We start from the raw sequence: 14,703 nt of genomic DNA, 5'->3' as shown, positions 1-14,703 counted from the left end.
TTTTTTGACACTTTCGATACCAGAAGCAACAAAAAAATACACGCAACTGTTGTTATTGCTCTAAAGCTACTATCTGTTTGATATGCCTTGATATAACCTAGAGCTAGCTCACTAAGGTGCACGAACTACAACTGAACGGTTAACTCAAAAGAACTAAAGTGCCCTACTCTAATGTACAATAATTTTTTTTGTATAGGGTCCGACCATCTTGTGCAAGCTCACAAATTATTTGCTGAAGATTACATACTCACCCATTACTTGAACGGGCCTCATCGTACGCTTTAGAGAAATGCACATCTTCGGCAGAATCATACCCTTCAGCAAAGTCGCCGTCATTAGTATTGCTTGTATCAACTGATTTTATGCTTCTCTGTTGTCGATTCTCAGTTTTATTCTGCGTAAATTTGCTTATGACTGCAGGGTCTCTGTTATAGTTTTTTTTAGAATCACTTTCTATATCCAGGAGTGCTATGGGAGAATTATTTTTATCTCTTTGATGATTGATTTTATCGAATAGAATATTAAGCACCCGAAAACGTTCTGATATTATAGACACATTTGATACGAACATTCCTTGTACTATACTTCCAGCAACGTATGGGAATGTTATAACCATGTTTGATACAATGCAATACGGTCCGTAATACCTTAAAATGAAAAGTGGAATTTGATATATTTTTAAAGATTAATCGGATATATTATGTACTTGAAAGCCTCTTTTACATCGTAGAAAATTGATAATCCAAATGCTAATAAAACAAGTACCCAAGTTATATAGAACAGCCTTTTCTTTTCAGGCATAACCAGTTTGTTACGACCATTAGCCAACTTGACGCAATCAGCAGTTAGTGCGTCAATTTCCTTCAGCCTTTTTCCAAACTCGATGTAGAATGATTTTCGACGCAAAATCGTTAGGAAATGAACCGTTAAATAAAGGAAACATCCCACATATATCAAAAGTGTGATACTAAGGCGGCAGATGCTGTTACATTCCACCAACTGGTGTACGCCGAACCCTTGAAAGTTGACGTAGTAGTAGCAAACTAGGTATACAAGTGGCATAACAACGACGAGGCCATAGTCCACGGCAATATTTGCATCGAGTTCTGTGCTATTGAAAGGCACTAATCCTAATATCTGTTACGGAAAGAAGAGACATTTTTTTGATTACACTACATAGTTTAAAATAATTCTAATTCTAAGCAATGAGAACAGTTTTCGAAATATAAAAAGTCAAAAAGTGAGTTAATTAAATCTATATATTATTCTGGAACAAGGCACTTATTCCCAGCGATCTACAAATCGCACAGAGACAAATTATACATCAAATTAAAGTTCTCGATCTGAAACTTTGCACAAATATTTGCGTCGAAAGATTTTAAAATTTTTACATTGAGCAAAGCATTGCTACGTTCGGAAGATCTACAAAGAAAATGTTTCCTTTGTCTCTGTACATACACGACGTTGTTGCATATCCATACATCCATACACACTATCAACAACAACATTAGGGCGGGTGATAGTGAAAATATATTGTATCATGAAGTCAACAACAAGCCTGCAAAATATTAGTCTTTTATTTCAATTGTAAGAGCCCGCGCATCGACCACCAAGTGACCCACAGCACACTAGTCGAATAAGACCAATTCTTGTTAAAAATTCTGGGTTCATGCATGTTATTAGATAATGAACCCGTTAACGCAAAAGATAAAGTTAAATATGCTTACTCGCAGCCCTTTAGCTTACCGTTAATCTCAAATTTTAATTATTCTCTTGATAATTGCCCTGACCTATTGCCAAAAGATGTAAAGAACAGCATTAATATTTATTACTGGCGTGCATTTAGGTCACTGGTTCCAAATATTCGAACCTTTTTTTAATTTAGCTATAGTTTGCGAATTTTCGCAAATTTAAGAACAATTTCGGTAGCTCTAATAGAAAAGCCATTATTTTCACTCACCGTGGAAAAATTTTGTTTTGCAAATGTGTATGGAAACACTGAACAGGCACAACTTCTAGAAACACTAATTATGCATACAATATAAAAATTGCAAATATAGGAAAATTACAAAAAATGTTGTTCACAATTTTTTTTATTTTAAAATAATTTGTTTATAATCTGAACGATTTTCATCATATCTTATTACATTAAACGAGCAATTCTTGTATATATATATATATATCCATAGGGTTCTCGGAAACAGCTCTAACGATTTTGATGAAAGTTTGTACACATATAATGTTTTGGATTTTAAGGTTATCTGAATAGGCATTATCTCTGAGAAGACTCGTATAAGGTTGCCACTTATTCGAAATTAGTTACAAATTAATTAAAACATCATAATATGGGTATCAAATGGAAGGTATTTTAAATACCCCTAATTAAAAAATATTTTTAAAAGGTTGCCACCTATTTTGCATCGCATATTTATTTAATTCTTTGTTTAGAAAAAAAGGTAAAATATGGATACCAAGAGAATGTTCTTAAACAATGCTTTCCCTAAATAAAAAAACTAGCAGACCCGGCGAATTTCGTCCCGCCCAAAATTTTTATATATTTTATTGAAACTTTTTGGTCCAACATTTTCACCAACAATTCACGTTTACGATTTTCATTGGCACATTCGTCTGCTAAGATTATGGTTTGGTGGTCATTTGCCGCTTTAAATAACCTAAGGAAAGTGTTATATCCGTGAAGAAGTTCTTGAAATTCTCCAGTTGTGCGGCATTTCATAGCACGGTTATTCGCAAAGTGAAATACATTTTTTCCTCTTCACTCCCTGGCGGCAACAAGGAGCCGGTTCTATAGTGAATGTCCTAAAAGCTTTACAGTATAGTTAGTGACAATTTCAAAATGGGTGCGAATCATTGTTCTACAGAAATACAATATAAATATACTTATTTAAGACGGAATACCTTAAAAGTTTGAACGCATAATAATATTGGAAAATCACATCCATTGGGCCAATTGCAACGCAGGAGCGTCGATATACTCAATGGTGCAACGGGTCGATTTAATCTGACCTTCACAGCCCCTTTTCTCACTTGGCTATTTTTAGTAATAACTCGACTTCAGCACCACTTGGCAGCAGGTTTTTGCAATAGTATTACATACATATTTAAAACATTAGCCAAATCGGATCATAAATAAGATTTTTAGTAATAACTCAACTACAGCGCCACCTGTCGGATTAAATTGTGAAACTAAACCATCCAGAGACCCACTCAAACACACACAAACAGTTTCGTTAAAATCCGTACAACCATTTAGGAGGATTTCACTCACAAACACACCTACAGAAGAGTTATAAATACATTCAAAGATAGCTAAAGGTCGGTACGTTTGTAGGCCTCACACCCCTTTTTAAAATAGCCCAAATTTTTTCCATGAGAGATATGCAGTATAAAAATTCGATTTATATGGGAGGTGCCACGCCCCCCTTTCCAACAGCTGCCCTTTCTTCGTGAGTATGCTATTGATTTCGTATATCTCCATACCAAGTTCCAGAACTCTACCATGAACACTTCCAAAAATATGCAGTATGAAAAATTCGGTTTGTTTCGAAGATGCCACGCCCCCTTTTCCAATAGGTCCAATTTTTCTCCAAGAGTATGCGATTTATTTCGTACATCTCCATACAAAGTTCCAGAACTCTACCATGAACACTTCCAGAGATATGCAATATGAAAAATTTGGTTTGTAAGGTTTTCAAATAGTTCCAATTTTTCTCCAAGAGTATGCGATTCATTTCGTACATCTCCATACAAAGTACCAAAAAACTTCCAGAGATATGCAGTATGAAAAATTATGTTTGTATGGGAGATGCCACACCCCTTTTTACAATAGCTCAAATTTTTCTCCAAGGGTATGCGATTGATTTCGTATATTTACATACCAAGTTCCAGAACTCTACCATGAACACTTCCAGAGATACGTAGTATGAAAAATTTGGTTTGTATGGGAGATGCCACACCCCTTTTTACAATAGCTTATATTTTTCCAAGGGTATGCGATTGATTTCGTATATCTCCATACCAAGTTCCAGAACTCTACCATGCACACTGTCAGAGATATGTAGCATGAGAAATTCGGTTTGTATGGGAATTGCCACGCCCCCTTTACATATAGATTTTTTTTAGCTTAAAACCATCCTTGGAACACGTGCGGCAGGTGGCAGTTTCAAAAAAATCGGTTCAGCCGCTCTCGAGCCTTGCGAAACCTAAAAAACGGCTTTCAAAATATATATTAGCTGAGATATATTATAATTATATTTTGACAGTATCCGTTGTTTCTGATTGGCGCAAAAAAATCTTGCCAAGTGACGAATCCTTGATATGGTCGTTGCTCAAAACTATTTATATTTGAAATTGCATGAAAATTGGAAAACAGGAATCTATAAGCTTATCCAGGCAAAAAGCTACCTACGTACCGAATTTCAAGCAAATCGGGCCATAAATACGATTTCTTCGATTAGATCGGTCCCTGGTCCACTTCTCGGAAAACATGGATCATATATGCTAAAAAGCTACTTACGTACCAAATTTAAAGCAAATCGGACCATAATAAGATTTTTTCGAATAGATCCTATATGCTAATATATGCTAAAAAGCTACCTACGTAATGAATTTTAAGCAAATCGGACCTTAAATACGATTTTTTCGAATAGATCGGTCCCTGGTCCACTTCTCGGAAAAAATGGACCGTATGTGCTAATATATGCTAAAAAGCTACATACGTAGCGAATGTTAAGCAAATCGGACCATAAATGCGCTTTTTTCGAATAGATCGGTCCCTGAACTACTTCCCGGAAAAAATGGATCATATATGCTAAAAAGCTACTTACGTACCAAATTTTAAGCAAATCGAACCATAATAAGATTTTTTTCGAATAGACCGGTCCCTGGTCCACTTACCCGAAAAAAGTAATTTTTTTTAGCCTCAAATATGGTGGTTACCCAAAGCTATTTATATACTAAATTTCATGAAAATCGGACCAGCCGTTCGCGAGATTACCTGTTACAAAAAAAAGGGACTTCTCTTTATATAATTAGTACAGATGTCATTCCTTAGGATAATAGTGTAAGGTTGCCACTTATTTTCGATTCTTCACAATTTATCTAAAACATCGCAATATGGATATCAAATGAAAGGCATTGTTGAAAACTTTGGTCAGAAAATATTTTTCATCAGGGTTTCCACGCTTCTATGTAATACAAATTTCTATTTTGTTATTTGCAATCAACATTTTTTTATACATTTACATATACATAGTACATACACGCTCAAGATATGTACAATTCATTCCAGCATATTTCGGAATAGGGTTGCCACCTAAATTTTAGAGTAAGGAATTTACTTAATAGATATCGAAATCCATTTTTTTGTTTGTTTATTTCCAAAATATTTTTTTAAAGCTATCCAAATCTTGAAAACTTCAGAAAGGATATGCACTCCGGGCAAAGCTCGGTCAACCTGGTACTTATTATAATAAATCAGTAACAGTAAGTCTCGCCTTCAATTTGGTAATTATTACTTACCGATCGAATAACATTTACCAAAGTTATATCGAAAAACTTAACTGGATCTCCATTTTTATACCTTTCATGAGCATGAAATGGTATTATAACTTTGGTCCGATGTTTGTAAGTACCAGAACAAAAAGAGATAGACCCATTAAAATGTATACTTATATGATCAGAACGTCGAGCTGAGTTGATTTAGCCATGTCCGTCTGTCCGTCTGTCCGTCTGTCCGTCTGTTTGTATGCAATCTAGTCTCTCAGTTTTCGAGATATCCGGATCAAATTTGGTAGGTGGGTGTATTTTTATAATGTATTAATCATTTGTCGGAACCGGAAGAATCGGACCACTATAACATATAGCTCCCATACAACTGATTGTTCAGATATGAGATTTTTCGTTATAACTTCTTCATTTATGCAGCTACGAACATGAGATTTTGCAGTATTTGCACCCATTATCAACAGAATTCTTACAGTGAAAATTACAAAGATCGGGTCACTATAACCTATAGCTCCCATACAACTGATTGTTCAGATATAAAATTTTTCGTTATAACTCCTCCATTTATATAGCTAGGAACATGAAATTCCGCACTGTTTTCAATAATTATTAACAGAAAACTTACAGTGAAAATTAAAAAGATCGGGTAACTATAACCTATAGCTCCCATACAACTGATTGATCAGATATGAGATTTTTCGTTATAATTCATCCATTTATGTAGCTAGGACCATGAAATTTCGCGCTGTTTTCACTCATTATCAACAGAAGACTTACAGTGAAAATAACAAAGATCGGGTCACTATAACCTGTAGCCCCCATACAACTGATTGTTCAGATATGAGGTCTTTTATCATAACTCCTCCATTTATGCAGCTAGGAACATGAAATTTCGCACCATTTTTGCTCATTATCAACGGAATACTTACAGTGAAAATAACAAGGATCGGGTGACTATAACATATATGTATCTTCCATACATCTGATTGTTCAGATATGGGATTTTACTGTAAAACTCCTTTATTTGAACAGCTAAAACCGATAAATTTCGTAAGATATTTTATAAATAATAATACAAAGTCTACTGAGAAAATCGTCAAAATCTATGCTGTATAAGCTTTATCTCCTATACCACTGATTGTTCAGATACCAGTTTTTGCGATATATCTCCTTTATGTAGGAAACTAAACCCAATAAATTGTGTTACCGGTTTACATACCGATCACATAGCAGTGAAAATCACTTAGATTGGTGCCATATAAAGTATATCTTCCATACCTCTGATTGTTTAGATGCGATTTTTTATATAAGTATGTAACTCCTCTATCGATGTATGCAGATGTATTCAAAAGCAGTAATCTGTCAAAGTAAAATTTGCAGATGTTCATGAAAGGTATGAAGCCTTCGGCATAGCCGAAGACAGCGCTGCTCTTACTTGTTTTTTTTAAATTTCTCTTCAGTTGTATAAATAAAATCTAAATCTATAAATATATCTATATACAATCGTACTCAGACAACTTACATATCAAATTAAAGTACTCGATATGAAACTTTGCACAAACATTTCAGATTTAAAAACCATTCGATTTATGTACATACATACATATTTGCACGGAAAGATTTTTACAATTTTACACTGAGCAATTTTAAAATGTAAAACTGAACCTCACACAGGCATTCTAATTTTCAATTTCCAACAACAACAATTTTGAACAATTCGTTTCTTTATTTTTAATTCTGTACAATTTTAAAATGCTGGAAAACTTAAAAAAACTCCTGGCGGACGAACTGAGGGATCGGTAAAGTATTTTCCACTCTCGATAAATATGCGTTTCAGAGAATCTGATTCTTTTAGTATTATTTTGTGGGTTAGCGAAGGGCGAGAACTCTCGCCTGTCTCAAAAATTAAGATAAGTGCCACAAGAGATTATTTTACGAGTCGATTAGGTATTTAAACCTCAGCCTGGTGTAATTAATCAAAACTACTTGAAGGATCGATCAATTTCGTGTCCTAAGAATAAGCACTGTCGGTAATTAATAAAGAAATAGTTAATATGTCGTTCGGAGAAGAAAATTTTTACTATGGCGTCGATATCTACTGCCGTTTCTTAATATCCACAGGAGCAAGTGGAGTCGGGAGTAACACACCTTATGACTTGATACTAAAAGTTAGAGCAGTTGTGATTTTAATCCCCGACCTAAATATGTTTTTATGTATATATGAAGGGTTAGTTAATGGTCTCGCCTAATAGTTAAAGAACTACAATATAAAGGTTTGGATGCCGCAAATCAATAAAGAAATATCCAGAAATTTAGACCACGAGCACCCTGATTTTCAGGGATTATTACTAGTTACAATTACTCTGAGATGTAGTTACAGATTTCAAAGTTGATTTAATGAATATGAGAGTCTTTAAATTATTTTTAAAAATGGATATTGCGAGAACTTCGCAACATTTTTTAAAAAATTTCAACGGTTTGACTGAAAACACGGAAGTTTTAATTCAAAAAATCTATCTTTATTCGCTTTATGAATTTCTGTTTGAAATAGAAAATTTGCAAAATCTAAAAACGTGAATATATACTTTATAGTAATTTTTTTAGCCCATTTCCAAATTCACCATGAATTCTTCGCCACTTTAAAAGTTATGCTATTTTTATTGATGACAATCACTAGTTGTTGTTGTTGTTGTTGTTGTAACGGCTACAACAACCCCGCCCAGGAGGGTTGGTATCTCAGTCGTTGTCATCAAGTTCCACTAACGGCAGCCCCAGGAAGCGTGTAGCTTCTGTGGGGTTGGTCCACTAGGACAAGGCCGTTAGGGTTGTCGGGTTTTTCGGCCATGCGAAGAGATGTTTCAAGTCATGTGGGGTCTCTCCGCATGCCGGACACTTATTTGGCACATTTTCATTCAATCTTCTCAGGTAGGAGTTTAACCTGCTGCAGTAGCCGGAGCGAAGTTGTGCTAGTATCGTTCTTGTCTCCCGAGGCAGATGAAGCTCCGTCACGTCTCTGTCCGGGGGTGGTATGCCTAGAACGGCATTCACAGATCTAGAGTCTGCATAACTCGAGACTGACTCCCTGTGAATGCCGTTCAGGACCAGTCGGTTAGCTGTCGGGTCCAGAGGTTGCTTGATGAACCTCTGGACTTCGTCCGTCAGTTCATATAGATGCCTCCTGACGTTCCTAGGCGAGGGCTCCTCTGCAAGCAGCTGTCTGTTTGGGTGGCCACTTCTGTGGCTCCCGATCAGGAACTGCTTGCAGAGCATTATGTTGTGCTCCTTTACGGGGAGCATTTGCGCCTCGCCGTTTAGATGGTGTTCGGGCGACATCAGGAAGCATCCTGTCGCTGTCCTAAGTGCGGTGTTCTGTGCAGTCTGTAGCTTCGTCCACTGCGTCCTACTAGTCCCCGGCGACCACACTGGCGCTGCGTAGTTCAAAACCGGCCGGCCTATTGCCTTGTATGTTGCCAGCAACGTTTCTTTGTCTTTGCCCCAAGTACTGCCGGCTAGCGACTTGAGGACTTTGTTGCGGCTCTGTACTTTATTGACAGTAGCGGTTGCGTGCGCAGAGAAGGAGAGCAGGCTGTCGAATGTTACTCCGAGTATTTTGGGGTTATTCACCGTCGGAATCGGTGTGTCATCGACGTGAATTCCCAGCGGTAGCCTGACCTCCTTCGTCCAGGTTGTGAACAGGGTCGCAGAGGATTTCGTAGGGGAGAGGGCTAGACACTTTGCAGTGAAGAAGCGAGAAAGTTCGGAGAGATACCCGTTTACTTTCGAACACAGGTCATCAATTCCATTCCCAGTCGCCATGATCGAGCAATCGTCGGCATAAGAGACAATCGAGACTCCCTCTGGTGGTTGAGGGAGCTTTGAAATGTAAAAGTTAAACAGTACCGGGGAAAGGACACCACCCTGTGGAACCCCCTGTTTTATTTTCCTCTGTTTACTCGTTTTGTCTCTAAACATTACCGACGAGTGTCGACCACTCAGATAATTTGCCGACCACCGTTTGAGCCTCTGTGGGAGAGAGGAGGCCTCTATATCTTCTAGTAGCGTGGAATGGCAGACGGTGTCAAACGCCTTTGACAAGTCCAACGCTACTAGAATCGTTCTCTCACAGGGACATTTACAGTTAAGGCCACGAGTTATCTGAGTGTTTATGGCGTTAAGTGCTGTTGTTGTACTGTGCACTTTACGGAAACCATGCTGATGCTTCGCTGGGGTCAAGTGGTTTGTGAAGTACGGGAGTAGCAAGGCCTCGAGTGTCTTCTATACCGGGGAAAGGAGTGTTATCGGACGATAAGAATCTCCTTTGTTGGCAGGTTTCCCCGGTTTGAGCAGTGGGATCACTCTCCCCACCTTCCAGATGTCTGGGATGATGAGAGTGGCCATAGACAAGTTGAGGACCTCCGTTAGGTACGCTACCCCCGCAGGACCCAAATTTTTCAGCATCAGCATGCATATTCCGTCGTGAGCCATGGCTTTGGAGGCTTTCGCCTTCCCGATGGCCACCGGAACTTCACCGCAAGTGAAAGCAAGGGGGGGCACAGGTTGTTGGTAGTTTGTGCAGCCTTCTGGTCACTCGACGCTTGGCTAAAATAGCTCGCGCATCGCTCCGGGTCCGACGAAGCATGGTCGCCGAAGGAAATTTCGACTCTGTCGTCGTGCTTCGTCGGATTGGAGAGCGACCTCACGGTTGACCAAAGCTTGCTCACACCAGAGGTGAAGTTACAGGTCTTCAGATGCTCCTCCCACTTCTTCCGCTTATGTACGTTTACTAGTTACCGAATCTCCGCGTTGAGATGCCTGATACGGGGATCTCCGGGATCGGCCTGACGAAGGCTATCACGCTCTAGAACAGCCGCTTCGGCAGGGAAGTTTGGACGTGACAGCCCTGCGGAACTTACGTTCACCGAGATGGACGTCGGTTGGTGTGGGGAGCGCTGTGAAGGTGTTTTCGGTAAACTCCGCGTAACCTTTCCAATCGGCTTTAGAAAAGTTGATATAGGTCCGGTGTTTGGCGGAGGCAAAGTCGGTTGGTTTATCTATCGAGATGACTATGGGTAGGTGGTCTGATGCTAAAGTCAGCATAGGTCGCCATGTTATGCTGTTTATCAGACCAGCGCTGAGTATGGTGATGTCTGGCGAGCTACTGCAGTTACCCATAATCCTGGTGGGTGCGTCGTCGTTCATTGTGCAGAATGTCGAATCGTCTATCTGCTCAGCCAAGTCTGTTCCCCTACGATCGTTTGACAGGCTTGAGTGCCAAAGATCGTGGTGCGCATTAAAGTCACCTACTACCATACGGTTTTCACCTCTGAGGAGCGCACCTATATCAGGGTGATATCCTGCCGGGCAGCAGGTGACAGGGAATATGTATATGTTAAATATTTCGAGCTCAACTCGCCTGACCGGATAGCGATGCCCTATTATAGGGTGGTATCCCTGCGGTCGATGTCTGCTTCGATAAGAAGATACTGCACGGTGTGGTGCGTGATGAACGCTAAGCTACCACCATTATCTCGCTCGCGATCTCGACGGTGAACGTTGTACCCTGTGCAACTTCGTCTCTTGGACCGCAGCTATCAATATACCATGCCGACACATGAAGACGGTTATCTCCTCAATCTTGCTCTGTAGCCCGTTGCAGTTAAATTGAAGGAGCTTCATGTGGCTCGGGAGACGTATCGTTATGTGGGGTGTAAGGGATGTGTGTATTCTTACCGCCGTTGGCTGTGTGCGCTGCTGTGATGGTTGCCGCCCTGTCGTGGTGGCGGGAGGCGTCGCAGTTGAGGTCTGCGACCGAGCAGCGCAACACGGGCCCTCGAAGTTCCCAGTCCAATCTCGCGTGGTACGCAGACCTGAGCATGCCCTAAACTGGCACCAGCCAAAGCAGGTGTTGCACTTCACTGATGTCACATTACGGAATATCCTGGTCTGACATACCGTGCAGATTGTAGGGGGAACTAGGAGTTGTTGGCGGCGGCGTGTGGGTGGTGGTGCGGTTGTGTGTGTTATGTAGTCTGTCGTGGCTATGGTATGGTCTGTTTTTTTTTTTTTTTTTTTTGTTACGGACGTTGGGATAGCGCACTATCCATCAAGTGGCCCGTATGAAACTCCGATGAAGCCACCTCCCCGGGACTGCTTTCGCATTTCATCAGAGAGGGGCCATGGCATACAGAATGCCTCACTCCATAACGCCATTTCCGTATTCCCCCATCCACATTTGTGATAAGGGGTTCAGGAGCGTTTTGTCGTCTGTGCTTCGTGAAGAGATTCCCTGTGGAGTAAAAAACAAGAGTGAAACACAATTAATACCAATTACTTCATTTATTTTACTGACTAAAGCCTCTCTCTATCCGGCGGCGTTGTTCCCTTGCTCTAAGCTCAGTCATTATTTCTTTACTGACAGATTTCACTCCGTCCCAGACCTTAATGTCATTTATCATGTATGATAGCAAGTTTTCAGGATTCGGACTAGTCAGAATCAAATCTTTTAATTTGTTTCTTTTAACGGAAAAAGAAGGGCATGCAAAGAATATATGCTCTGCAGTTTCCGGTACATTTCCACATGAACCACACGCCATTGTGTCATCATGACCATACTTGCACAAATACTTTCTGAAACAGCCATGCCCACTCAACAGTTGGGTCATATAAAAATCTACTTCGCCATGTGATCTGCTCAGCCAGGCTTCGATACTCGGGTTGAGTCTGAAGGTCCAGCGACCTGACGAAGACGCTTCCCACCGTTGTTGCCATTGGGTGAGGCTTTTTTGGCGTTCGGCCGCGATCTCATGCTTAGAGAGGGCTCTGCCTTTGGATCGGGAGGTCAAGTAGGTGCGCTGGATCTCGCTAGCCATTAGATCAACAGGCATTATGCCAGCAATCACACTGGCGGCATCATGCGAAACTGTCCGGAAAGCACTACATATACGTAGGGAACTAAGCCGGAAAATCGAGCTTAACTTATTAGCGTACGATTTATGTTTGAGTGCATGTCCCCAAACAGGGGCCGCATACATAACAACCGATTGTGTTACTTTACTCAAAAGTTTCCTTCGATTCTGACTAGGACCTCCTACATTTGCTATTAACCTAGCTAACGAACTGTGGACTGTAGCCGCTTTCTTACTAACCGTTTCAATGTGTATTTTGTATGACAACCTAGCGTCTATCATCACACCTAGGTATCTTACTGCTGGGATCGTCTCAAATACATACCCATTTACATTCAAAGTCGTACTTTCTTTCTTCTTCCTGCTTGTTATAAGTACACCTTCAGTTTTCTGGATAGCTAGCTGCAAGCCATTATCCTTAAGCCATTCGTCGACCAAGCTAGCAGTATTTGAGGTGGCCAACTGTACGCCCTTAATATCTTTCGCTACGACAACTAGCGCAATATCATCAGCATAGACAATTATTTTAACACCTTTTGGAATAGGGAGGCGTAAGACTTCATCGTAAGCAATGATCCAAAGCAACGGACCGAGGACGGAACCTTGAGGAACACCTCTGGTAACGACATAATCCTACTTATTACGTTTATCAAATATCCCGGGGTGCTGATCGCTTTCAGCGCACTAATAATATGCGGTCAGCCTAGTGAGTTGAACGCATTCTTAACATCTAGGGTTACTACCGCGCAGTATTCTTTTGAGCCGTTTTTCCAGCGTTTACCTTTTATTGCTTCTTCGGCTATGTCAGTGACTCCATACTGTGCATCAGACAAGAAATGCGTAGAATCAATATGCTCCCATAGACGGTCACAGATGATACGCTCCAACAACTTACCTAAAGCATCAATCATGCACAGGGGTCTATAAGAGCCAGGTTCCCCCATTTGTTTGCCAATCTTTGGGAGTAGGACCAGCCTCTGCCTTTTCCATCTATTCGGAAATATACCGTCTTGAAGGCATCTATTAAAAACTTCTGAAAATGCTGATGGGATTGTATCCACTGCCGCTTTAATGGCAATATTTGGGATACCATCAGGACCGGGAGCCTTGTTGTTTTTAAATCGTTTGGCCGCACTTTCAATTTCCTCCTTCTTTACAGGAGGAAAACAGGCCATAGCATCTATTGACGCTGGCAATGGTTGGTGATCCGTCCGCGGAAAAAGAGTCTCTACTACTTCTTTAAGCAACATCGGGCATGTTGGCATCTGCATTTGACTAGCTTTGAACTTTTTCATTACCACTTTAAAGGCACCGCCCCAAGGATACTCATAAATTTCATTACAAAGTTCCTTGAAACAATCTCTTTTGCTAGTTTTTATAGCATCTTTTAATTTCTTTCGCAATGATTTAAAACTATCCCTTAGTTCATCCGACCTTCTTTGGAATTTTCTTCTAGCTTTATTGCATTGTGACCGTAGCGACGCTATTTCAACCGTCCACCAGTACACGGGTCTCCGGTCGTTTCTGCGGACCTTTCTACTCATAGAAGAATCGCATGCCTTGATAAGACCTTGAGTGAGGGCTTCTGAGAGGATTTCTGCATTCTCCCACATATTCATAACGCTGCTTATTTCGCTAATTACTAATTTAAACATATTTATATCAAAAGATTTTGTGCACCAACTACTTACATCACTTTGGACATTTTGACGCGACACTGTAATTGCAGTTTTTATTTCAATTATTATAGATTAGTGGTCGCTGTGCGTATACCTATCGCTTAGCTTCCACGTGGTTCTTGTTGCCAGCGATTGACTACAGAAAGCTAAGTCAATAATGGAGCCTCCGCCGTTTTTCTCAAACGTGCTTCTGTTGCCTGTATTCAACAGAAGCAGGTCCAGTGAAGCAAATGCTCTTAGCAAGGCATGACCTAGATTATTTGTTCTACTGCTGCCCCATTCCAAAGCCCAAGCATTGAAATCTCCAGCTATTACTTTTGGAGAATACATCGTGGCATCTTGCACAAGTCTGTCTAGTAACAATTCAAATTCCTGCTGACTGAGGCTCGGTGTTGCATAGCAGCTGTAAATATATATCCCGTCGATCTTTGTTTTAACAAAAAACTCATGACTGCTAGGTTTGCCACTAATGCCTTTTTTTCCGCAAACCCATATCGCGGCCTTCTTTTTATGATCAGAGATCCAAGTACCTTGGTTAGGTTTTTTGTACTGTTCACTTAGAATTGCTAAATCAATGCTTTCCTCAGTAATTGTCT

General features: G+C 40.2%; 1 protein-coding gene across 1 annotated transcript; it reads right to left on the bottom strand.

Moving 5' to 3' along the window:
• Positions 1-251: 251 nt before the first annotated feature.
• LOC118749866 (gustatory and pheromone receptor 33a-like) lies at positions 252-12,870 on the bottom strand (the record flags this gene model as incomplete). The annotated part of the gene is made up of 4 exons (XM_036484645.1): positions 12,754-12,870; positions 11,606-11,809; positions 707-1,130; positions 252-647 (listed from the first exon to the last, which is right to left on the bottom strand). Coding segments are annotated over exons 1-4 (1,028 nt in total), but the record flags the coding sequence as incomplete, so codon positions are not given.
• Between the last annotated feature and the right edge of the window lie 1,833 nt (positions 12,871-14,703).

This window comes from Rhagoletis pomonella, unplaced genomic scaffold (genome assembly GCF_013731165.1).
Source record: "Rhagoletis pomonella isolate Grant_MI unplaced genomic scaffold, Rhpom_1.0 Rhpom_scaffold_00069, whole genome shotgun sequence".
NCBI classification, from domain to species: Eukaryota; Metazoa; Arthropoda; class Insecta; order Diptera; family Tephritidae; genus Rhagoletis; species Rhagoletis pomonella.
The sequence above is the reverse complement of the archived record's forward strand: the minus strand, read 5'-3'. Positions and strand labels throughout refer to the sequence as shown.